A 25,550-nucleotide genomic window follows, 5' to 3' on the forward strand; every position below is an offset into this window, starting at 1 on the left:
GGACGCAGCCGGCACCGGGGGAACGGCGGGTCTCACAGGCGGCGGGAGAGACGGACGCGCGTGTGTGCCGGCGTGCATGCAGCCGCGGGGTGTGTGTGCGTGTGTGTGTGTGTGTGTGTCCGTGTGAGCACACGCGCCCGGATGCGGTGCGGCCGGTGCCCGCGTTCCCGCACGGACAGGGCGCAGCAGCACCGCGCATGCGCGCAGGGCTCAGCACCGCCGCCGGGGGCCGCCGCAGCGCCAGGGGGCGCTCTGACCCCGCGCGGGACCGGAAGCGCCGCGCTGCCCGCCTGGGAAGGCCCCTCCCGCTGGTGCTGCCAGCTCTCGCCGCCGCCGCCTGTCCGCCGCCTTCGGTCTTGGTTCTCCTCCTCCTCCGCCGCCGTCGCCGGCACCATGAACAAGAAGAAGAAGCCGTTCCTGGGCATGCCCGCGCCCCTGGGCTACGTGCCGGGGCTGGGCCGCGGGTGAGGCGCCGCCCGCGCTCCCCTCGGTTCCCCCCGCGGGCCCGGCCGAGGCCTTGTCCGCCCCGGTCCCGCCTCCCCCGCCTCGCCGCCCGCCCAGACCCCTCTCACCCCCCGGCTGTCCTCCTCGCCGGGTCCCAGGACGCCCCTGAGCCCCTTTTGGTGCCTGGCTGGGTGCCCGTGCCCCGTCCATCCCTGTCCCCTCGGGGCAGGCCGCGGCTTCCGTGCGGCCTACTCTGTTTTCCAGGTGTTATTGCTACGAGATGGTTCGCGTTTGCTCTTCAGAGGGGCGATTTTGTATTTAAATGCGGGTCTGGCGCCGGGGATAAGTTCCTGGGTGCTTTAGAGGCCGTTGTTTGGGAGGGCATTGTGTCCCTCTGGGTTTGATAACTGCGTATGTGTGTGGGCCCCTGTTAAAAATCACCAGATCTGGTTGTATTTGTGCTGGGAACAGGGGGAGACAGATTTTGGTGGCCCTTTGCTGGCTGTGACTGATGTTTGTCCTCTGTTGGCTTGTTGGTGGCCTTACACTGGGGTGATTCTGTCAACTCTGCCCCGTAAAAAGCTGGCCAGTTGCGTGTGGGGTTTCTGACGAGCCCAAGTCACCCAGTTCCCCACCCCATAACGCCTTAAAACCTGCAGGATCAGCTTTTTTGATGTGTTCCACTGAGAGATGCAGTTTAGAAGGGAGAGCATCTCTCCGTAGGAGGTGGAGCAGTGAGCTGAGTGATTGTAGTGTCTTTGTAGATAAAGTTGCCCCTATAAAAGGATAGATTTTCCTCCCAGGCTTTATCAATGATGGGGATGGGGAGTGGTTGGTGCCATTCTTGTAAAAGAATGATATTGTCTGCTGTCAGTAGTAATTTGGACAGAGTGTGCTAAATAGCTGCTACTGGTTGATCAACACAGAGCCACAGGTTTCACCACCCGCTCGGACATTGGCCCTGCGCGTGATGCCAACGACCCTGTGGATGATCGTCACGCTCCCCCGGGGAAGAGAACTGTTGGGGATCAAATGAAAAAGAATCAGACGGGTGGTTGATGCTATTCTTGTAAAAGAATGATATTGTCTGCTGTCAGTAGTAATTTGGACAGAGTGTGCTAAATAGCTGCTACTGGTTGATAACACAGAGCCACAGGTTTCACCACCCGCTCTGACATTGGCCCTGCGCGTGATGCCAACGACCCTGTGGATGATCGTCACGCTCCCCCGGGGAAGAGAACTGTTGGGGATCAAATGAAAAAGAATCAGACGGCGGATGATGACGACGAAGATTTGAACGACACCAATTATGATGAGGTGATGAGATTTTCATCATCCTGGAGATGTTTTTCCCCTAGTGGAAGGGGAATCCTTTACCTCCCTCCTCTCCTTCTGTGAAACCCTCTTGTTAGCTGAGGTTTCAAGGCCAGAATTTCCTGTAGTTTGTGAGCAGCACTTCCTTTTTTCTTTTTTTTTTTTTAAATTGAGACATCATTATATATAATGGCATAGTGCTTGCAGATTTTTCTTGTGGTGTTGGTACACCTATTGTGGTTTAATTATCTATACAAAGCCCTGAGAGTCTTAGGAAGAGATCCATAAATAAAAGATTAGTTTAAGTACTTTGGGGGATGTATTTTTTCATTCTGCACAAATGAAATCTAAGCTCTTGTGGTTTGATGTATATTTGTCTTTATGTGGCCTGTGTAGTCTCTTGTGTTTAAATCCCACTTTGGTTAGTTAAATGTGTTATTCTTTTTGTTTGCTTTCAGTAGTTTAAAAAAATAAAAGCGGTTAGTGGAAGAAAATGGCCTTTCTATACTGGGATCTCATTTATTGCTTAATAGAAACAGTTTTGAAAGAGAAGCAATTTTGAAGCAGTTTTGCTTTTGAAATTGTGTGGGAGAGAATAAACAGTTGGGGTGGTAGAAGAAAGCTGCTTTTATTTAGGGATGTGTTAGTCTGATGCAATGTTGTTAGAAATAGCCTGCTCGTGCATTTGCCTTCTTATGGGTGACTGTTGGCTGGAGCAGGAACATAACAGGAGCTTTAAACTCAGGATTCTGCTTTTGTTTTCTTTTTTTTCCCTGCTTTTGTTTTCCTCTTTCTCTCCTGTTTCTTAGTTCAATGGGTATGCTGGGAGCCTGTTCTCAAGTGGTCCCTATGAAAAAGATGATGAGGAAGCAGATGCTATTTATGCAGCTTTGGACAAGAGGATGGATGAACGCAGAAAAGAAAGAAGGTAGGATAAATTGCAATGCTGGTGGGGAGTATTTTCCAGTTAGTTTGAATTTTAGAGTTTTCCTCTCCCTCTTCCATTTTCCAGTTCAGATTTTGTCCTTGTCTGCTGGGTACGTTTTCAGACGTGTATGCAGTTTTTATTTGTTTTAATGCCATACCTTTGACCCTGAGGTTTCCAAGTTTTAAGGATGATGGGGAATTTTGCACAACTTGCTCTGCGAGTTGATGTGGTTGAATTGCTTCACTGTAGCTAATTAAGATTCACTGTGGCTCATTAAGATGATGTGGGGAGATGCCGAGTGGCTGGTTCTGACACATCACATACTGCACAGCACACTGTCAGAAAATTCATGCAATGCAGGTGTCGTGTAAACTGGTGAGTGTTATTTAAGTTGTTGAAGTCATTACCTGGTCTACAGGTAAGAGGACGTTAAAGGCTGAAGTTCTGTTTTTACACTGATGATATTGTCTTAATTGAAAAGACATCTCTCTCGTAATGGTGATAATCTAAGCTTGGAAAAAGTGCTTTTTTTAATGCCTTAGCTGTGATCAAACACATTTTTCTGCAATGTCAACACTTTGTTTAAAGACTTGCCATGTGTTTGAGCATAACTGCAGTATTCCTTCTCCTAAGGGAACAACGAGAAAAAGAGGAAATAGAAAAATACCGTATGGAACGACCCAAAATTCAGCAGCAGTTCTCCGACTTGAAAGTAAGGAAAAAATGTCTGAAATATGGCTTTTATCTTTCATATCTGAGAGGTGGACATATGTTCTGTATTTATTTGCTCAGATTTTGTGTGTTAGCAAACAAGTACTTCCTTATCCTCCAGGATAGAATTATTTTCTGTTGGAAAAGTAAGTAAAGGAATACAAAGCTGGCAGCCAGTGGTGCAGAACCTCTCCTTGGTTTGAAGCTCTGTCAGGTACTGCAGTATAATTTCCAGTCAGTTGCCCAGTTACAGACAGTGTAATTGGTTGTGCTGATTAAATCAGAGCATGAGGGAATCTGCAGTAAATGATGAAGCAACGTTGTCTCCACTGACAGCGGCATTCAGGGCTGCGCTCAGTGGATGGAAAGTGGGTGTTTATAAGCTAATTTGTAGAGATATGGGAGAATACAGTGATTCTGCCTGTTGAGCATTTCCCTTGTAGGGAAATTTATGCAAATTTTGATACTAGGCTTTTGGTTTGTGCTTTATTGTGATTTCACATCGGTTCTTGAGAAGGTGCTACGCTTCTGTCTTTGAGGGACTGATAGCTTGTTGGCGTTGAAATAGTGTTTGAGCAGGATGTCCTGACTCTAAATCTTATTTAAATAAAGGGTATTGTCTAAGCTATTGTCTAATGATTAATAATAAACCACTCAATGCTGCAGGCGCTGAGATTAATTGAATATTTGTAGCACTGAATTTAATAACACCATTGATTTGGGATCTCAGTCTGGACTAAAACCAAGTTCTAATTAAATACATCTAATTCTTTTGTACATTGGATTAGAAGAAAAATCTGACCTTTGACTTTTAAGTGTTTAATTGTTGTACTCTTTAAAGAAAAATCTCTTAAAAAATTAAAACAGTTTAAAGGCATGCATTTCTACAGCAAATAATGATGACACCTCCTGTTTGAATAGCGGAAGCTGGCGGAGGTGACGGAAGAAGAGTGGCTGAGCATTCCTGAAGTTGGTGATGCCAGGAACAAGCGTCAGAGGAATCCTCGTTACGAGAAGCTGACTCCTGTGCCCGACAGCTTCTTTGCAAAGCATTTACAGTCGGGGGAGAATCACACTTCCGTGGACCCACGCCAAACGGTCAGTATGAAAGCGAACCTGGTGAAGGTGTGATCTGTGCTTTGTAATTAGAGATGAAGGTAACGTGGATTCGTTAGTGGCATTTGGAAAAAAAAAAGATATTTGACCAAAAAGGGCTGCTGTAGTTTGTAAGTCTGTCCAAGGAATTGTTGGGTGTTAAATTCCTGTGTTTCCTGGAGTCTTTCAGTGCATACCCGTTGCCAGGCACAACTCAAGGATAGACGGGGAAAGATTGGTTCTTGTGTTGAAAATGGAAGAACGTGTTTCTTTTTCTTTTCTCTGGCTGTAGAATGGTGGCAATGATTTTTGGTGAGCATATCCAACATCTCTTTCTGTTACAACAACATTTTGCAAAAATGGAATAGAAAATAACACTTGTTTTCACCTAATGGTTTGCTCAGCCCCGGAGCAATTGTGTTAAAAATTATTTGCCTTTCCATCAACTGAAAATTAAGTCATTTAGGTTGTTGCTACATGGCCACAGGCTACTACGGTCGTACAGTTACAGGAGAAGCTGACTAGCTCTGTACTGGCACCAGATGTCCATGGGACAACTTTGTGGGTATTCTTGTTTAAATATGCTAGATTTAGATGCCTGTGCTCTAATTAATCACTTTCTTGTTCCTTATTTCGCTGACTTGATAAAAATGGAGTAATTACTTACAGATTTGCAAAACCTGTGTGAGAAACGTTTTGTGGTTCAGGGAAGCCACTGTTTCAGAAATACCTGTGGGGTTTTGGCATCTTTGTCTTGTGTCCACTGGAGAAGAGCAGATCAGCCAACAGCCCGAATTATTTTTGGAATCTCAGAAGAGATTTCAGGAATGTATTTTTCTCACTCTTGTTTTTAGCAATTTGGTGGGTTGAATACTCCGTATCCAGGGGGCTTGAATACTCCCTACCCAGGAGGAATGACCCCAGGCTTAATGACACCTGGGACAGGTGAATTGGATATGAGGAAGATCGGCCAAGCCAGGAACACCCTGATGGACATGAGGCTCAGCCAGGTAAGGATGTTGGGAGGCAGCATCTGTCACAGATTTACCCAGGCTTGGTGGTGGGCTGTTCTTTAAGACCTGGTTTTAGAAAAGTCTTTTATTCTCTTGGATGCTAGAAGAAACAGCTCATCTGTGAAATAATTTTGTCCTCCTCCTGCCCAAATCTCATCCTCTTTACACCAGTAGAATTTCCTGAGAAATAACAGTTTGATCCTGGAAGTTTTGGTCGTTTTGAGGGAACAGACTGCCTTGTTATACCAGAGGTGGACTCTGGGCAAACAGCACTGGTAGTTTTACCAAGGGAAGCATATCTTCTGTCTGTGTAGGAGTACAAGACAAAATGCTGAAAAAGACTATTAAATTGTTGTTGAATTCTGTTCTTTTTCATTGATTTCCCATCTAAATCTGGTTTAAACTAAAAAGATGAACTTTAGCTGGCAGGGCTGTAAGACTTTTTGGTGAGTGAAAGCCAAGCTGCTTTTTTCTGGATTTTCAGCAGTACTAAATTTTTAACGTCATAGTTTTTCATTTTAGAAGTGGGAAAAAAGCTTATGAGCAGGGCTTTGTGTTTTCCTCCTTCACTGGTTTTGGTACCAGAGGAATGTTTAGGTTTCCTGCACAGCTGCAGAGTCTCTTTCAGTCTTTAATGTGTGCAGGCAGATTTTGGGGCTGTGAATGGTCATTTCAGGAGTGCTGACTTGACTTTTCCAGGTGTCGGACTCTGTGAGTGGCCAGACTGTAGTGGACCCGAAAGGATATTTGACAGACTTGAATTCAATGATTCCCACACATGGAGGAGATATCAAGTAAGTTTAAGAAGGATTAACTGATTTATCCTCTTAGTAATGGCTGTGATCCTGCATATAAATGGAAATCTGTCTGAGCGGGTGGCTTTCAGCTGGCATTTAATTTGTAAAAGATGCTAGGTGAGGTTTTGAGGATGAATTCTTTTAACATGAGATCTGGTATAGTCTTTCAAGTGATGGATTTAGCATCTGACCTGGATGCATCAATTGTGGGGATTGTTTCTGTTCTATCCCTGGACTAACACGCCAGAGTGATGGCAGTGTGTGGCTGTCTGCCAGCCAGGAAATAACCTGGTTAATTGTACCTGTGTACTGCTAATTTAGGCTTGATTGACAACCTCTGAAAACCTCTTTAACCTGAAGTTTGACACCTCTTTTGTAAAGAATTGCCATTTAAGTCAAAGCAATGTGTGCAAATGTTGATGCTAATGCTTGACTTAAATCAACGCTTGTGCGTATCAGTTTCCGACTGCAAGTGCCCAGCTGTAATTCCTACAAATCTTACTTAAATACTTAACTGGTTTTCACTGTGATCTTGCTGTGTTATTGTATAATGTGAGCTTGTTTGGGGAGTGGAATTTGTGGAAACATTTGAGGTCACAGATACTGTGCATCTGCGTGTGGCTGTGAAGGACTGCCTGGAAAGCACTTAGTGATTCAGGAGAATTGTTCCTTAGCGTGCTGAAAATTTTCCTGCCTGTCTTTCCTCCTCCTTTAGTGATATCAAGAAAGCCCGTTTGCTCCTGAAATCTGTACGAGAGACCAATCCTCATCATCCACCAGCCTGGATAGCGTCAGCCCGACTGGAGGAGGTCACTGGCAAACTCCAAGTGGCTCGAAACCTCATCATGAAAGGAACAGAGATGTGCCCCAAGGTCAGGATTGCTTTGCATCCCTGCTGATCCTTGCAGGCCAGTAGGGAAAGATTATGGTTATGAGCAGCATCATCTATTAAGCTTGTATCAGGCAATATCTGATACAGCTTAACTATCTGCAGTATTATAAGAATACATATTTAGCTAGAAGCTCTCATTTTAAGGAAGCTTGTTTCTTTTTCCTGACAGAGTGAAGATGTTTGGTTAGAAGCTGCTCGGCTTCAGCCTGGAGATACAGCCAAGGCTGTTGTGGCCCAAGCTGTCCGCCACCTCCCCCAGTCTGTCCGAATCTACATAAGAGCAGCAGAGCTGGAGACAGATATCCGTGCAAAGAAACGCGTCCTTAGGAAAGGTGAGAGCTCCTGCCAGGTCAGGGAACAAAGTCTGAGTCTCCCTCTGTTTTGTGTTGCGTTGTAAGTTGTCACTGAGCAATTGCAAAATGATGTTTCACTAACCAAAACCAATTCCAACTTCATCAAAGTTAGAGAAGTAGATGAAAGTAATTAAAAAATGATGCCCTGAGGAGAAAGGGTGTTTTAACTGTCACCTTGTCATACTTTTTGGAACAGATACTTGACTTTGTGTTTGAGTTCCAACTTGGCTGTAACCTGTTAGAGACCACAGTGATTCCTGGTGGAGGAGCTTTGGGGGCTGGTGGGCTTTGGGGTTTGCTTTGTTGTAGCAAGTTCTGTGCTCTTGGCAAACAGCTTTTCTCTGTGGTGCTTACCTAAAATCTTACATCTTCTGCTGTAGTGCACATGGAGGTTTTAGTCTTCTGTGGAATTACTGTCTTTCCAAACCATGTTCTCTTTAACAGCAGTTTGTTGTGTTGTCCTGAACCCAGGTCCTCCTCTCAGGTTTATAGTATTATTTCTTTGATTGCTTCACAGTCCCTGCATCTGTAGAGATTAGATCCTTCATGACTATTGAATTGTATCAATTATATCTCCTGACTTTAGTCTAGACAGGGAAAAGGGTCTGGATTTAATACATTTACTAAGTCATTGTGCGGCTGTCTGCAGTACTGAATGGCTTGGCTTCAAAGGAAGGAAATTGCCTCCTACCTCTTACTATTGCATGTAAAATTGCACATCTCTGGTGAAATGACCTCTTACTGTGTATGGATGAAAGGTGCTTAAAGACTCCTGGCAGTTTGAAGTTGTAAGAGTTCTGGTATTAACTATTCAATAGCTTTTTAATTTTCATTGGCTAAACAGTGCCATGTGCTGTGAAGTGTTGCTCCTGTGACACTGTGTGAACTTCTCAAGGGCAGTAACAGATGCTGAACAGAAAAACGTTTTCCCATGAGCAGAAATAGATTTCTGAGTCCAGCTCAGGTGGGAGAGCATCTTGTGTGAAAGCAATGACTTACACATTAAGTACTGAGTTTTGCTTTAAACATTGTAGTTGTGAAGAGAAAAACATCTTGCTTCGGTTTTTGGAACCACCCACTTAGTCTCTAACACAAAGCTCTTAGTGGAATGGAACATGATTTTTCATTCTCTTTCCAATTTCTGCACGTTAAGAGCTTCCCATTGCTCCTCTGCTACCTAGGGAACATCAGCAGTGTGATGTCTGGAGCTGTTTGTATAGACAGCCTTAAGATAAGTGGCAGTTTAACCCATTATTTCTCCTAAAATACAGAAGACTGAATGGCAGGTAATGTCAGTGCAGTGTGAGCTTTCATAATCTTTTGCCTGTGTGAATTCCTAACATCCAGCAGAACCTCTGGAGTTTTTAAAGCCCCTCTCTGACTGGAGAGCCAGCAAACTGAGTGTTTAAAATGTATCTTGAGGTATAAAAATGGAATGCTCTATCTACGAAAACATGTTCTGTCCTGCTGAGTGATGCTTTCAGCTCTTGCAGGCTGATGTTATTCACTTAAATTCTCCAGAAAAATCTCCTGCTGCTGCAGACTCGAGGAGAAACGGTCAATGCCTGAATCCTTGGTGCACACTGCTTGTAATTGCTGTGTGTATTTCTATAGTGCTGGGATGTGCTCTGAAGCTGAGCCTCAGCAGTGGAAGGAGCAGCTTTGCCTTGAAGCCTGGCTAGTTCCAAAGTAGGTTTAGATGCCTCTTCCCACCTGTTTCTGTGCTCCTGCATTTCTGCTTGTGTTATCACAGAAGGGTGTGCTCAGTCCTCTCTTACTATCACGTATTTGTGTACAATCACCATGGAAGCAATGAAACTACTGCTGCAATGCAGTGAGTATTTGTAATCTGTGGTGGAAGTTGTAATCACAAAAGGCTAAACCCCCCCCTCCACTTTATTTTCTCAATATCCCTTTGCAATATATGGTTATGAAGAGACAGACTGAGCAAAGCTGTTGTTTAGACTTTAATGTTTCAGGCAGCACACATAGGACACTCTGCAGAGAATGCAGTTTCTACCAGCAGTAGCTGACTCTTGGACAAGATTAAGGAAGCTTCAAAGACTCTCAATTAGAGGGAGCCCATACTGGATTGCAGAAAGAACACTGTGGATTCAGTGGCTTAGGGTGTTAGTGTCAGTGATAGCTTTAAGCTTTTATGCATCCTTCTGTTTTATTGTTGCATAGTGAGTAACTTTTTGGGAAGCAAAACTGGGATCCATTAAGCTATGAGATGCCTACGGGACAACTAAATTGTGAAGGGACAGTTTCAACATCTAAGGAATAAAGCTGTGTTATTAGTTAGTGTTGAAGAGGCTCATTTTTAAAAAGGAGGTCCAGCGTGATTAGGCTGCCCGATTTTGACAATCCTACATGTGCTCATTTGCTGAGACTGGAGCCTTTGTGCAGCGACGTGTTTTACCAAAGAGGATGCAATTACAGCTTGTGCAGGGAAAAAGCCCTTGGGTCTCCACAACCTGTTTCCAATCAAAATTATTAAGTAAGTTTTTTTATCTTCTGATTTTAAGTTCTCGCTAGTAGAAGTACAGTTGCCTGCCTTCTCTCTTTCAGGAAATTTCATCTGTAATAGGACAAAGCCTTTAATACATCATCTTTAAAAAATACAGTTCTCTTTGGTAAACTATGTTGTCATGACTGACGTAATTGTTTTGCCTCTCTAGCCCTTGAGCATGTTCCAAACTCAGTGCGTTTGTGGAAAGCAGCCGTGGAGTTAGAAGAACCTGAGGATGCCAGGATCATGCTGAGTCGGGCTGTGGAGTGCTGTCCGACCAGTGTTGAAGTAAGTTTTTAAAAAAGTAAAATAAAGTAACCCCCTACACACTGCTTTAAGTTGGAAGTAGAGCTTTGAAAACAAAAAGCAGGGTGAGTGCGGTGTGAATTCTCCACCACGCACTTTATACAACTAGAAGGATGTGATGAGTAGTGGACTGTGCTTTTTTTTTTTTTTTTCTCCAGAGTTAATTGTCTGGTGGTCATTATATGCCTCATTTTCCTGTGTAATTGTTACATGTAATTGCTGGTTATGCCAGTGCACTGCTGTGCCTGCTGCAGCCAATTAGCCGTGTTCACCTTCGTGTTTCGTGCCTCGACAGTTGTGAAAATAAGCAGAGATGTAGCCTGGGGAATATAAACCAAAGTTGCTCGTTTCTGAAATGCTGAGCCAGAGTGTTATATTCAGCTGTTCAAAAGGTGATGTGAACAGAAAATATAAGTGCAGCAGCCCAGCAAACAGAGATGATATCTTAAAATGATTAGGACTGAGCTTTAAGGACAATAGTAGGCTCTGTTTCTAGTATTTCTTCATTGATATTCTGCTGCCTGCTTCTAATTCGAGGACAATTGCCAACCAGTAGCAAACGGCATAAAGCTGCTTATCTCTTTGGGCTGATGCTGCCGTACGGCGGCGTTGTCATCTCCTTGTTCTCATCTAAAATACATCTTTTGTGGCTCCCCAGCTGTGGCTGGCGCTGGCAAGGCTGGAGACATATGAGAACGCTCGTAAAGTCCTTAACAAAGCCCGGGAGAATATTCCGACGGATCGTCACATCTGGATTACTGCTGCCAAACTGGAGGAAGCCAATGGAAACACCCAGATGGTGGAGAAAATCATTGACAGAGCCATCACATCGCTTAGGGCCAACGGTGTGGAGATCAACAGAGAGCAATGGATACAGGTATTTGCTTGGTTTTGGTTAGAGCTCCAGGGGAACTCTTCAGGTTCTGTTTTGATGCAAGATATCGTAGGATGGGGTAATTTTGCTTATCAGTGGAGCTCCCTGTGGAAAAATACTAAAAAAGCTGAGAGCCAAGGCCACAGTTAGGTGATGCTCTGGGGTAACACCGCGTGTGTTGAGCTGAGGAATGTCTGATTTACTTCTGTTTTGGAAGATAACCAGCTTCAGGTTGAAGCAGCTGCTGCCTTAAGTAGGACAGAGGCTTTACGCCTCCAGTGAAGGATTTATGTCGTTTTTTTGCATATGTTTCTTTTGGCTTAAAAGGTGTCTGTTTGCCAAAGAAGTCTCTGTCAGATGGTGGTGTAAGAAGTCAATACAAATATTGCATATGCAGCAGGCAGGAAATGTTCTGTTAGTCTTTTATTGGCTTGTGGTCCTGAGGCTGTGCCGAGTGGAAATGTGTTGTACAGTGACGTTTACAAAATACATTTTCTGCACAGATTCATCTGAGGTTGTCGTATTTTTGATGTTACAAAATGTTGTAGGGGTTTCCAGTGTTTTGATCACATTCAAAAGCTGTGGTACATGAGCTTCTTGCCTCAGTTAGACACTTCAAAGACTATTGCCATCTAAATGGCTTGATGTTCAGGTTAAAATAACCTCTTTTCTCATGAATACATACTGTGCTTTGTTTAAATGTAAGTCTTTAAACCAGTTTGCTACTAAAATCACTTACAGTGGGTCAAGGCAGCAGAATGTTCTTTGGCACACCAAGAGTATTGATAATGAACAAAGTACTGAATATTAAACGGATATCCTTGTTTACATCTAAAAGAATTATAACTTTCTTTACAGCAGTAAAACAATTAAAGGTTAATTTCAACTTCTGTTTAAGAAAAAAACACCACCACAGCCTCTGCATCATTGTCTTCTCGAGTTCCTTTTCAGTGCTAAAACTTCCATTTCTGTTACCTGATCAGAGGCCTTTTTAACAAGTTTAAGCAAGACACGCTTGGCTTTCCAAAAGTTTTATATGTCATAAATCTCCACTTTTCCATGTGTGCTCTGGTGAGAGCACCTTTGTGTTGTTATCTTAACAATGGTTGAGGGTCTATTCATTTAAATTCAGGTATTGCTTAGCCCTTGTTGTGACTTAGGAATCAACCCAAAGCTGAAAGAAGATCAGTAGTTTTGACGTTACGATTCTTCTTTCTCAAATCCTTGCAGTTTTTTATTGGCCAGGTCCCTGCTTGGCCCAGCCCAGGGCAGGAGAGAGGAGACTTTTCAGGCTGGGAAGGCCACGCATTGTCACACTTAGTCCTTTTCACTGGAGGCAGGTGACGGGCTCTGATTCTTACCCAGTTTCTGATTGATTCTGTGTGCAACTACAGCACCTTCCTTGTGGGTGTAGGCTCACTGGTTAGTGTCAAGATATGTTTGAGTAATAAGATATTTTTAACGTGGCAGTGACCCACATAGTCTCGGTGTTTGCACATGAGGAGCTGCTGTTGCAGAATCATAACTTCCCGTGCTGATTCCTCAAAATGAGCAGGGCTTTACTCTCCTTTCTAGGATGCCGAGGAATGTGATAAAGCTGGAAGTGTGGCCACGTGCCAGGCAATCATGCGAGCTGTGATTGGGATTGGGATTGAGGAAGAAGATCGGAAACACACCTGGATGGAAGATGCAGACAGTGTATGTCCAGCTGTGTTTGGTTTTGGTTTGGTTTTTTGATTGGGGGAAATTAAACTGAAGCCGGGGAAATGACATTTTTTTTTTATCAGTGAGAGTGGATGTGATTCCCACAGCATCTGCCTTCATTTGGCCAGTTTGCTTCTTGGGTGGTTATTGTATTGTAGAACTTTTTTCAGATTTGAATTTTACCAAGCAAAAAGTCGGTGTTGTGATAGATTGTTTGCTGTGTTTTTTGTTGGTTTTTTTTTTTTTTTAATGTGGGTTTGGATTGAGGGTCTGGGTACAGGGAGTTGAATTTCAAGGCGTAAACATTGTAACTCAACAGTTAATGTAAGACTGGACAAGGGAGTGGGTAAAAGTTTTACCAGGCTTTCTTTGCTTTAGGGGAGTAGTTGGAACATGCACTTAAAACTAAATTATATTTCAGCCTGAGAAATGTCCGTTTCACTGGCCTTGGATCGGGGTTACAGCAGTAGTGGGGGCATAGGCTGTAGCGCATAGAGTTTTCCTTGTAAAATATCAAAAAAGAAGTGCAAACATGAAAGCCTTTACAATGTCTTACTGATGTTTTGAGCTGGCCTGTGTGTGAGTCCCAGTGAAAGACCAGTGATACTTATGCTCTGATAGAAGGACACTTGAAAATTTCCTCCCTGCTTCCTTTAAAAAAGCAGACAGTAGCTGTTCTATTATATATAATGCCCCAATTCATGTGTTACTCTGAGTTATCGAGTTCTGTGTTGAATTATACATGTGTCAATCCTTCTTGCACTTGATTTTCAGTGCAATCCGAAACTGACTTAGTTCTGATTTGTTTTTTTTCCTTAGTGTGTTGCTCATAATGCTCTGGAGTGTGCCCGAGCAATTTATGCTTATGCCTTGCAAGTTTTCCCCAGCAAGAAGAGCGTGTGGCTGAGAGCTGCGTACTTTGAGAAGAACCATGGAACGAGGTACGTTTGCTGTGTGATCCTTGGGTGCAGGGGTTCATCCCCATTACAGAGTGGTGGATTTGGGGAGGTGGAAAAGCTACAGGATGAGCCCTGAAGTGCTGTGTTGCACGTGCAGAGTTAGTTCAGCTGGTGGAAACTTGCTGGCGTCGCTTGCAGGTCTGACCTTCTCTGTTATTGTTGTGGTCACGACATCTTTGGGTTTTATGAAGTCATAAAAAGTCTTTTTTTATTGCAAAGGTTGCTTTTGCAGTAGGGTTTACTTGGTAAAAATAGCTAGGAATAGGCAAGGTAGGGGCACTCATCTTTGAGAAGGCGTTTCTATAAAAAATTGGGGATGCAAATCACCTAAAAATACAGCATGTGCTTCATTTAATTTTCATAGATAAATTACTTCATTGCTGAAGTTGTTGGAGCATCTCTGGCATTTTCTGATTAAACATACTGTGTATCACATTCTTTATTGAGATTAGAGTTATGCTGTCATAGCTCAGGCCTCTTATTTTGACATTTATTCGAAAAGCTTTACACATCTGAAACTTTCTGCCCAAAGTTTAGAATAAAGCAAACAATCTATACCATAGACAACTTATACACGTGGAGTCATCCTTATTAAAGCCAACAAGACTATAGTGTGGGAGTGACTGCAGATGCTGAGTTCTGCTTCATTCAAGCCTTTTTTTTTTTAGATAAGTATGTATCTTGCTTTTGATGTTACTCTGCCATGTTTCCCCGTGGTGGCTGGCTTTTAAACCCCTTGTTCTACCTGAAAAATATATTTTCCAGAGGAGAAAAAAAAATACTAAGATCAAGCCAACTTCTAATAATTCTGAAAAACTTCCTGTCTCAGTTTCTACTAAGGTTTGTTAAGAAGAATGGCTCTTTCCAAGACAAATGAGCTGTTTGTGTGCAGCAGAGGCTATCAAAGAAAGGTGTCTGAACAATGAGCCGTTTGTGGAGAGCTGATTTCAGAACCCTTGTGAAAAAAGACCCCACCCTTTCCTTGTTATGAAACAACTTATCAGGGTTTACAACGTTGGACTTTGCAACAATATTTATAACATTGAGTGATAGTGGAAATGGTGTGAGAGCTCGCCTTTGGCAGTATTTCGAGTGATTATAACTTGCTCTTTCTTGTCTCAGGGAATCCTTGGAGGCTCTTTTGCAGAGAGCTGTGGCTCACTGTCCCAAAGCAGAAGTCCTGTGGCTGATGGGTGCCAAATCGAAGTGGCTGGCAGGAGATGTGCCAGCTGCCAGAAGCATTTTGGCCCTGGCTTTCCAGGTGGGTGTGTTGGACTTGTGTGATGGTGTTAAGTACGACAGGTAAAGAACACAGAGTGGGCTTTTTCTCTCAACACCTGATTCCTGCTGCCTTTCAAAGTGATGAGGGCTTCTGCTGTTCTTTGATTGCCTTATGTGGCAAAATACTCTCCTGTAAAATAGTGACAAGCTGGAAGGAAGAATGTACTGCTACTCTTAGTAGCACCACACCAGGTTCTGCTTTTGCAAACCATTAATTTTATTACCATGGTTCCCATCAACCCCAGTCATGGATCAGAATCCCCTTGTGTTGGGTCTTCTATCTCCTCAATAAAAATGCTAGTGGTCTGCCCTAATTAATGAGGTTACTCTGTTATTTTGGGCTTGGACCAAACCCACTAATCCACAGGAAAATGAAGGGAATTATCTCCTGGATGCTGAAAGAAAGGTGGGCAGAGAGGTACAGTTCTAACACTGTGAATGAGGTTTAAAAGCCAAGTGATAGCAAACCCAAATGACAGGTTCTGAGATGGAAGATAAAGGATATTTTCTTCCTAAATTTGTTCTTGGTGCTTCTTGTTATTGTCCTGGAGGCTTCTTGACATGGTTGTTGCCACTGGAATGACTTTTATTGGAGGAGTGTTCACAGATCTCGGTTGGGAATTCAAGCTTCAATTTTTTTTTGCTCGGGGATAATAAAAAGAGGGTCTTATTGTGGCAGAGCCTATGATCTTTTCAGTATTTAAACTGGAAGTTCAGAAGATCAAGCATTAATGCTTTTCAACAATTGAGAAGCATCCAACTTCTAAACTGGCATATATCTTTGTGTTGCGCATCTGTTTTGGAGAATTTCTATAAACTTCAAAGGTCAAAGAAGATTGGGAGGAGCTTGAACTGCAAAAAAAAAAAAATCCTAGCGTGGATTGACAAAGCTCTGATTTCAATTTTAATCTGGATCAAACGAGGGATTAAATCTGCTGTTGATTCACTGTGTGTGCATTTGTCTGTCATTTTCTGTTCTTGCAGGCCAACCCCAACAGCGAGGAGATCTGGCTGGCTGCCGTGAAGCTGGAGTCGGAAAACAATGAGTACGAGAGAGCGAGGAGGCTGCTGGCCAAAGCCCGTAGCAGTGCCCCCACTGCCAGGGTAAGGACGTGCCAAGGGGTGGGGGAGGCCAAGACCCCTCTCTGCCACGGGGGAGTCGAGGCGGAAGGAGGAGTTCCTTGGGCTGGGCAGCCTGAGGGGTTGACCCATGGCTCCCTGCCCGTTGCCTTTTGCAGCCCTGTGTGGCTGCTTCGCTGCTGCGCTTCTCCAGCGAATTGCGACACAAAATCACGGCGTGACAGGGGGGAAAAAAAAAGAAAAAGCCTAGGATCAAGTGAAGGGTTTCAGTTTTTTTTTCCACAAATGGCAAAAGTCAGGAAATTCCCAGTTTACAGCTGTTTGTATAATGTTTGTGTTGCATAAAGGCACGGCTTGGAAAAAAAAAAAAAAAGAGAGAAAATACTTTCACAGAAGACTCACTTATTGTTGCTGTGCTAAAGACAGCCCTGGTTGAGTTTGTTGTTTAAACTTACACTCCTGTGTTTATCTCCAGAGTTACTTCTGGTATGATAAACTGTTGATTTTCAGCTGTCCGTACAGAACCATCTTAACTTGTCCAAGTAAAAGAAAAAAGAGTGTGGTTTCCCCCCTGCCTGCCCTGGCTCCCAGTTTGTGCTTCATCCTAGATCTTTTAAACCATCCTCTTCCTCCTTTGTCAGTCAGGGAACTTCTCTGGCAGCTGGAGCTGAACACTGGTCACAGCCTTGGTGCTTCTCTTGTGAAGTCATGGTGGGGGGCATTTGGGAACGGGGAGGACTGGGATCAAAGAGAAGTGATGCAGCCCTCAGTCTATAATGTATTTGTTACAGCTGTAAGTTCCAGATGTAGCCAAAAGAAGGACATTTGGGGGGCTGAAAAGTATATGTATCAGTTTGTAATTAGCAGGATGACGCTTGTAGCCCTAAATAAGAAGAGGTGATCTTAGTAGCTTGGATCTGAGGAGATCAGATGGGGCTGATGAAGCAGGTTCAAGTTTGTTAATTGATCATGCTCTTAAAGCTGTGCTTTTCATACAAATATACAAATGTCAACTCTATGCTAATTGGGAAGATACAGGTTGATCACACTTTTCCAACTCCTTTAATACTTGCATTTCCCTTTCTCATTGTTGTTGCTTCCCACTTATTATTCAACCCTGGTATTTATTTATTTTTTATTTTACTTCAAACTGTAGCTAATCAATAACATTCCAATGAACAGGAACCCATAGTATTGACAGACCAATGGTTTTTCAATGGCTGCTGGTGCTGAACAGCTCTGGTTTGTTCTCAGGTCTTCATGAAGTCTGTGAAGTTAGAATGGGTGCTTGGGAACATCGCTGCAGCCCAGGAGCTTTGTGAGGAAGCCCTGAAGCACTATGAGGACTTCCCCAAACTGTGGATGATGAAGGGACAAATCGAGGAACAAAAGGAGCTGGTGGAGAAAGCCCGGGAGGCTTATAATCAAGGGGTAAGATATATGTTATTGCAGGTTTGCTTTGTGCTTCTGGCATGGGGTCTCTCTTGGAATCAAAACGAAGAGGGCTGTGCCCCAGACTAACTGGCAAGGTGACTTCTGTTCTCTCTGTCACTGATTAAAAAAAAACAAAAGAGAAAAATAAAAAAATTAGGACCTTGAAATAAGCAGCAAGAATTTCTCTTACCCAGTATCCATGTGCAAAATTGAGAGAGTTTGCTGTATGCTTGACTCCTCACTGGTAGGAAATAAGTCACTGCACAATAATTCTCTAAGATCTGTAAAGACTAAAAGCAGAACTCTTAAAAGAAAAGCCTCCTAACAAGCTCTTAGATACACACTGTAAAAGGAGGTGTCCTACAGAGCACTCGGGTCTCTTTTAAATGGTAATGGGTGTCCTTGGGTATGAATGCTTCTGAAATTCTCAGCCATGAAATAATGTGGAAGCAGGTTTGTGCCAGAGTCACTCCTAACAACTTCCAAGGCTTCAAAGGCAGCCTGTTCCCTGCACACACTGTTGCTGCAGCTTGGGTGTGTGTAAGAGCCCTCCATCTCCAGACAGGGCACAAATTGTTGGGTGTATTACTAAGGGAGGTGTATTCTTTCTCTTGCTACTGGGATATCTCAGTCATAGTTGATGTACCCGACTGTTTTGGATAGAGGAGAAACTTGACTTCTGTGCTTTAAGACTAACTAGGAGAAATTTGAGTGGTGTTATCAGCTTTGGCTCTCTTCTAAACTCTTCAGGATTACGTTGGGGTTTCTATAGAGGTTATAAGATTATTTTTTTTTTTTTTCAAATCTACTTACTACCACACTTCTGGGTTTTTATTTGAACAGTTGAAAAAGTGCCCCCATTCCATACCCCTGTGGCTTTTGCTGTCCAGGCTGGAGGAGAAAGTTGGGCAGTTGACTAGAGCAAGAGCCATCTTGGAGAAGTCCCGCCTAAAGAATCCAAAGAATCCAGATCTCTGGTGAGTTGTGTGGAGATGAACTGAATTTGGGCTACAAAGCCAATGTGTTCTTCAGACCAGCTACTTTACATCTTCTCAGCCATTTGAGCCTGGAGCATATGACTGTGCCCATTCTAGAGTTTCATCTCAATTATCAACTATTTCTATATACCAGAAATGCTTTGGTGATCCTGGCTAGTATGTAGCTACTCTGAGGAGCTGGGGGGACTAGTTAGTTCTTTACTGATGGTTGTAGTGCACAGAGCATGAAACCCCAGGGATCCTTCATTTCTGTTACAATCCCTTTCTTAGATTGTTTTTGACCCAAGCCATTATAGAATAAAGATCATGTTTATTTTCAGACAGAGGGGAATGGGAAGCTGTCAGTCACTCACCTTCATGTTTTCAGACTATGGGCAGATGTTTGCAATTTCCAGTGACCTTCATGTGACTCACTGTTTATTTCTGCATAATGAATGTGTTGTCATAAATATCATCATGGAGTCTCTCCCTTACCAGGTTAGAGTCTGTGCGGTTGGAGTACAGAGCTGGGCTGAAGAATATTGCAAATACTCTGATGGCCAAGGCGTTGCAGGAATGCCCCAATTCAGGTGAGATGGATCTCATTTCTATCTTACACGCAGTTGTTTTCCCCACTTGATAAAGGCACATCTTTTTCCAAGATGCCCTTTCTGACCAGGTCTCAAAATACTAAATTTTGGAGAGTTGTCAGTCATCCTTCTGCAAATGAAACGTTGAGCATCTTTGTGAATAATCCCAGTTGCTTTGTGTGGTCTCACACTGGGAAGGTCATGGGTTGGTGTTAGTTCCATTTTGCTGCAGTATCCAGTATATTATTGGGTCTGTGGTCCACAGTTTGTTCTCAGGTTTCCTGGGAAAGCACCCTGGATATGAGTGGCTTTTCTCTGAAGCTGGTAGAAGTCTGCCAAGGTTTAAAATTAAAGGAGGACTCTCAAGTGTTTGTAGAGAGGAAGCTCATTGGAGAAAGAATGGGTTTTTCCCTGTCTCATTGGAGTAGAGCTGGCCAGAGGAGACTTCCCGTCGTGGGTTTGCCTGCACTGGTTGCACTTCTGTGTGCTTAATAACTTGTGCTGGCAGTAAATTTCAGTTGCAGTCATGATTAGGGGATCATGTACCATAAACGTTTAGTCCTGGGTTTTGATTCTTTTAACTCATTTAAGAAGAGGCAAATAGGTCATATAATCTAAGTCAGTTGGTTCTAAGCAGCAGTGGAAACATTTCCCTCTTGGGATGGGAGGAAGAAAGCACATAACGCTTCCCTGGGTTTTGGCAGAATTGTGGGAAGACTTAATTATTTAAACATGTCGACATCTTTGGAGAGAAGATGTCACAAAAAAACTACAAAATGTTGTAGTCTACTGCAGGACAAGCCTTTTTTAGCTCGCCTTCAGGCTAGGTTTTGAAAGGTGTTTAATTGGTGGCTGTTGAAGTCCCAGTGAAATAATTGGGGATTAAGTGACTTTTATGACCTGATAAACTCGTTGCAAGCTGCTCACCATGCGGGTGGGTCAACAAAGCAATACCACCCAAGTCCCACTTTGTTTTGTGAATGACCTAATGTTTCATGAGTGTTTGCCACTACAGGCTTTTTTTGCAGAATCTGCCTGTTGCTATGGAAACGGGGAGCAAGATCTCAGTTTTTGTTGAAATAAAATCACTTCCAACTCGATCAGAAAACTCTACAAACTGGGATAAAAGCCTGCAGAAATTAGTTTGTTGGACACCTCCAGTCATGTGAACCAAAGGCTTGTGTCCATCAATTGCTGAATTGATTCCTGGTTGCTTATGGCTGTTGTGGGCAGCTGCACAAAGTAAAATTGAGATATAATGGTGTTTGTGCCTTTATCAGACCTGAAAATAGAGGCCTGAAAAATGTGGCTTTACCCTATGTGTAGAGAGCGAGAAGAATTCTGCTCCAATCTGTCACATCAAAGCTTGTCCATGTTCCTGTGGTGCAGGTTATGGGAAGTGAGAGCACTTTGATAGAGTCCTGGCAGACACGAGCTTTCAGGCTTTATTTTGAAGAGCTCAGCAGGTATGGTTGGCTGACATGAGACACTGAAGATTTCATGCTCCTCTGAGCGTATTTCCTTTCTTGCTTTTGGCAGTGAAAGGAACTAGGGATTAAGCCCAGCTTTCCTGGACCTTCTCTGTCCTTCATCACCAGGGTGGGGGCCATGGTGCTGCTTGTGTTAGGGAGCACTGGCCTCATGACAGGACGGGGAGGATTAATTTCCAAAATAACACTAAAACTAATCTTCCTACTTGATTTGATTAAGGAATCCTGTGGTCAGAGGCAATTTTCCTTGAAGCGCGACCGCAACGGAAGACCAAGAGTGTGGATGCTCTCAAGAAGTGTGAACACGACCCACATGTCCTGTTGGCCGTGGCCAAGTGAGTTCCTGTGCTTGATGTTGTAAAAATGCCCATGTCTGTGTGTGGCTGTGTCCATGATGAAACACTGAGCTCGAGCGTGACCCTCTGGTTCTGGCTGCAGCAGCTCGAATAAACCTCAAAGCCAGGAACAGCCCTGGAGCTGTCTCCTGGTAACTCTGCAAATCTGCTGCTCTCCCTTGATTCAGAGCAGGGGGTGTCAGCCTGCCCTCAACCAGTTCTGGTGGGCCTGGGGCTGCGGCATGGACAGCAAATCCACTCACACTGAGTCCTTTCCCAGCGCTGCGTATCAGTGCTCTGAAAATCGCTATCTTTGTGTCCCTGCAGAGGGATTTCACTGTGCTCTCAGATGAACCAGGTTTAGTTCAGTTTTATAGGGTGTGTTTTAAGGACCTGTGAAAATAGGGACCATTTTGCTGGTTATTTTTCACTTTGTGTGTGGTTGACTGTGTATTCTTCATATTTTCTCTCTATCCTAGATTCTGTCAGAGATTTTTTTTAACCCTGAGCTAAATTCTGTGCTGTCGTAGTTTTCTCTCCTCCTGAATTTCTGCAATGTCGGTTTTCTTCAGTTGTGGCCTTTCCTGGAATGCAGGCTACTGTAGTTTGGTGAAATGGGAAGACAGTCTATTAGGAATGGTCCTCTTGTCTAGATGGAGTTGCGAGGCTTCCAGTGATGAAAAACCGCTCTTAGGATTGACTCACGTCGTGTCCTTTCTAATCTGATGCGCGAACGGCTCTTCAGCGGTCGTGATTGGAACAAACTGACATCTCTTCCTTTGTGAATACCAGAAGAGGTTAACGCAGGAAGCACGTTGCCCAAACAGTTGCCCAATTATTTCACAACTTGTTTTTATAAGCCAAAGAAAACTGTAGGATACACTCCAGTGACTGCAACGCTGGGTTCTGCCAGACAGTGACAGCTGACTCGTTCAGCTTTAGCAGCAAGTGAGAAAAATGTTAACTTTTGCTTTATGGAAACTGCTTCCGAGCCCCTTCTGGTGCAACCTCAGACGGTTTTGCAGTTAATCCCAGCACAAACAGCTTCCACCTCCCATCAGGAGGTGTGTGTAGATGCATTAATCCCAGAGTGTCACACGGCCGTGACAAACTTTTGTTAAATGTATTGCTGAAAATGGCCACTACTTGCAGGTGTTAAGCCTCTGCTATCATTGTTCGTGCTCTTTTAAATCACAGTTTATTTAACGTGGAACAATCAAGAGTATTATAGGGCTTAAAAACAATCACATAAGCTGTATAATTTTATGACTGGCTAAGCTCTTTATGAGCGATGGCTGGCTGATTTGATAAAGACCTTACTAGCTCAAATGAACTCTTTGGTGCAAAGGAGTGAAACCAAGGGACTATTGACTCAGCTGGTTAATTACTGGGGAGACATTTCAGAACTGGGGAGTTACCTTTGTGCAGTGGCAGCCCCCGGGCTGGGTGCCAGGCTGGGGCTCGAGCATGGGAGCTGATGTGCCCCCCCTTTCCTCCTCAAGTGGGGCTGGCAAGGCAGGTCTGCCCCCCTGGAGCCTGCTTGGGGGATGTGGAGCCGTGGCTCCAGGAACCTGCTTGCAATTTTCAGCTTTAAGAAGTTATTTAATTGTTAGGTACTGAAATCGACTTGAAATATGAAGAAATTGGAGGAGAGGAAATAGGTGTGTGTGTGTGTGATCTTGTCTCTGTCTACGCCAGATCTGGAAAAACAAAACAAAGCAATTATGTGTGTGATCTTGTCTCTGTCTATGCCAGATCTGGAAAAACAAAACAAAGCAATTGAGGTTGCAAAGATTGAGCTCAGAGGATCCAAGACTGAGGTCAGGGAGGCAGAGATTGAACTCAGGGAGTGATACTTCCCTCCTTGGGAGTGTTGGCCTCTTCCTGGGGCTAATTTAACCTGCTTCACTTGGGGGAGAGTGAAGAGGAAGTGGTGGATGATCTTTTCACTTCTCTCATGTCCCTTCCCAGGGGAAGGCCAGTAAGCAGACGCTTACAAAATCTACTGTTTCCTTCTTGGGAGAGTACAAAATTGAAATATCTGTAAAGCCTTTAAGTTGGGTGGATTGCCACATTCCTCTAAAGAGAGAGGCTGTTTGTTGACTCGCTTTCACTTTTCTCAACAGGCTCTTCTGGAGCGAGCGTAAAATAACCAAGGCCCGAGAATGGTTCCACCGAACGGTGAAGATCGACTCTGACCTGGGGGATGCCTGGGCTTTCTTTTACAAGTTTGAGCTGCAGCACGGCACGGAGGTGAGCGTGGGCCCGGGATCAGCTGGGAAAGGCAGCAGGAATCCCTGGCTGTTGCTGGTGATCCAGTCCCGGGGACTGGGAAATGCTGGGCTGAGCACGCTGCCGCTGCCTGTGTGGCTCCCAGCTGAGGCTGTCACGCCTGGTCACGAATGAGCATGAACAGGCCTGTGTGGTGGTTTTTAAAAGGCTCTGTCGTTAGCTGAGCTGTCTTTCGGGCTGCTTTGCTGTCCACAGTCATGCTCGTTTGTGCAACAAAAAAATATCTGTGAAATCAATCTTTCCCCTGTAAAACGCAGACTTTCTCCTGGGAGATTTTCCTGTAACTGCGATGCTGGGTTTGTGTAACTGGTCCCGTTTCCTCACAAGTGTCAAGTACAAGGTTGCACGTGAAAACAGCCAGAGGAACAGTCTGTTCTAATCTCTTACGGCGGTTTTTACTGCCTGATATTACTGAAATGATGGGAGTGTTTATCTTCCAACTTCAGAGAGACCTCTCACTTGACAGAATTCGTGCAGGTGGTAACACGGAGGAAGTTTCTGCTGCAGTTTTTCTGGTGTAGCCCAAACTTGCTTGACTGTAATTCAGCCAGTTTGTTCAGCAAAGCAGGAGACACACTGCCACTGGATTTTGTTTTGGGCTTTCACGGTGCCTTTTAAAAAACAAAACAAAAAACCCACCTGGGAGGGGATTGTTAAATTGCTGTCTCTGTGCGGAAACAAAGCAGGGTGTTAAGAGATAAAAAACAAAACAAAAAACCCACCTTAAGCTTTGGAAGAGGGTTTGAGTCAGGGAGGGGATTGTTAAATTGCTGTCTCTGTGCGGAAACAAAGCAGGGTGTTAAGAGACGTGCAAACTGTCGTTTCTCTCCCTCGTAGGAACAACAAGAAGAGGTGAGGAAGCGCTGTGAGAATGCCGAACCTCGCCACGGAGAGCTCTGGTGTGATGTCTCCAAGGACATAGAGAACTGGCAGAAAAAGATCGGCGAGATTCTCGTGCTTGTGGCAGCCAAGCTTAAAAACACCTTCTAGAGTTTGCTGCCTTCAGCCTCCTTAGTCGTCTCCGTAGGACTTACCTGCTTCGGTGCATTCGCCTTTACGGTGGCACAGATTGAAAGATCTTAAGATATTTCTTCCAAAACCAAAGGCTGCTCCTTCCTCTTCCCTGTGATGGTGCCCTTGGCTCACCCGGTGTGGTCACCAGGGTCTGTAGCACATCTGAACGCTGGTGTCGCGCAGGAGAGACGAGCAGTCTTGTGAGGCTCCCTTGGCATTTCCATTCTGATGCCTCAATCCACCCTGTAAATACAAGCTTTGATTAGTTGCTTGTATAGATTCTGACGTTGAGCAGTTCCCCTGGTTTCTCCCCTGGCATGCCTTGTCCCTCCCTGTGCAGTTTCCTTAGTGTTTGGCCCATCTGATGCTGGTTTGGTGGCAGCAAATCTGCTTTGCTGCTGTTTGAATCCTCTGAACGTTCCTTGCAGGAGACAAGTTCTGCTGGAGAAGGGGCAGCCGAGGGGAAGGGCTGCTCATGGCCCCTTTTTTTTTTTTAATTACTTTTTGCCACACACCTGGGTCAGCCTGGTCTCCTCTGCTGGCCAATTGCAGCACAACTTGGAAATATTCCTCCAACCTGAGCATCCTCCAGATGGAGCATTTTGTGAAATTCAAGAGCATATTTTTAGGGAGCTTTTCCTCGATTTTTTAAAAAATGTATATAGTATAACCTTATTCTTTTAGGTGTCTGATTTCTTTAAGCACATTAAGCACAGTGGTATTTTAAAGTAACAAGGCAAAATCCAGCGATCCCTGAAGGTTCTTTTGAAGGAACAACCTTTATTCAGAGGCGTTGAGAGAATGTGCACTTTGACAGTGACAACTGCTGTGGGTTGAGATGTTTGGGACGACTCTCTTCAAGTCCAGAAGGAAAGCAGCAGATTCTTGAGAGGAAAAACTTTGTGTTTGGGACCCTTTATAAGCTGTCTGCAGTTTTCTACACTTGTGATCTGTGTTATTTTGACCCTTAAAAACCTGACTTCCTTGTGATCATTGAATGAAAAGCTGTAACGTCTTATTTGTTAGGATGTAGCAAAAGTATCCGAGTCTGTGTTTGTGCATCGTAGAATGCATTGAGTTGGAGGAGAAAAGCCCTTCTCTCTTGTTTGGACAATATGTATAAAATACAGCTTGTTTTTTTTTTTCGTTTCCTGA

General features: G+C 44.0%; 1 protein-coding gene across 2 annotated transcripts; it reads left to right on the plus strand.

The window, feature by feature from the left end:
* The first annotated feature begins 285 nt into the window (after window positions 1-285).
* On the plus strand, window positions 286-25,550 carry PRPF6 (pre-mRNA processing factor 6). 2 transcript variants are annotated; one of them, XM_014956612.1, is made up of 22 exons: window positions 286-464; window positions 1,371-1,495; window positions 1,718-1,761; window positions 2,568-2,686; window positions 3,320-3,398; window positions 4,319-4,495; window positions 5,347-5,502; window positions 6,205-6,299; window positions 7,018-7,174; window positions 7,364-7,526; window positions 10,229-10,347; window positions 11,024-11,242; window positions 12,815-12,937; window positions 13,763-13,884; window positions 15,025-15,163; window positions 16,168-16,287; window positions 17,518-17,694; window positions 18,541-18,674; window positions 19,173-19,264; window positions 20,975-21,089; window positions 23,216-23,342; window positions 24,219-25,550. In XM_014956612.1, the coding sequence occupies exons 1-22, from the start codon at window positions 394-396 to the stop codon at window positions 24,369-24,371; spliced, it is 2,826 nt and encodes a 941-aa protein (XP_014812098.1). In that variant the 5' UTR covers window positions 286-393; the 3' UTR covers window positions 24,372-25,550. The 2 variants fall into 2 exon arrangements, with proteins under 2 accessions (XP_014812098.1, XP_014812090.1); XM_014956604.1 differs by lacking the exon at window positions 1,371-1,495 and having other exon boundaries at window positions 1,593-1,761.

Source organism: Calidris pugnax, unplaced genomic scaffold, assembly GCF_001431845.1.
Source record: "Calidris pugnax isolate Ruff unplaced genomic scaffold, ASM143184v1 scaffold50, whole genome shotgun sequence".
Classification (NCBI taxonomy): Eukaryota; Metazoa; Chordata; class Aves; order Charadriiformes; family Scolopacidae; genus Calidris; species Calidris pugnax.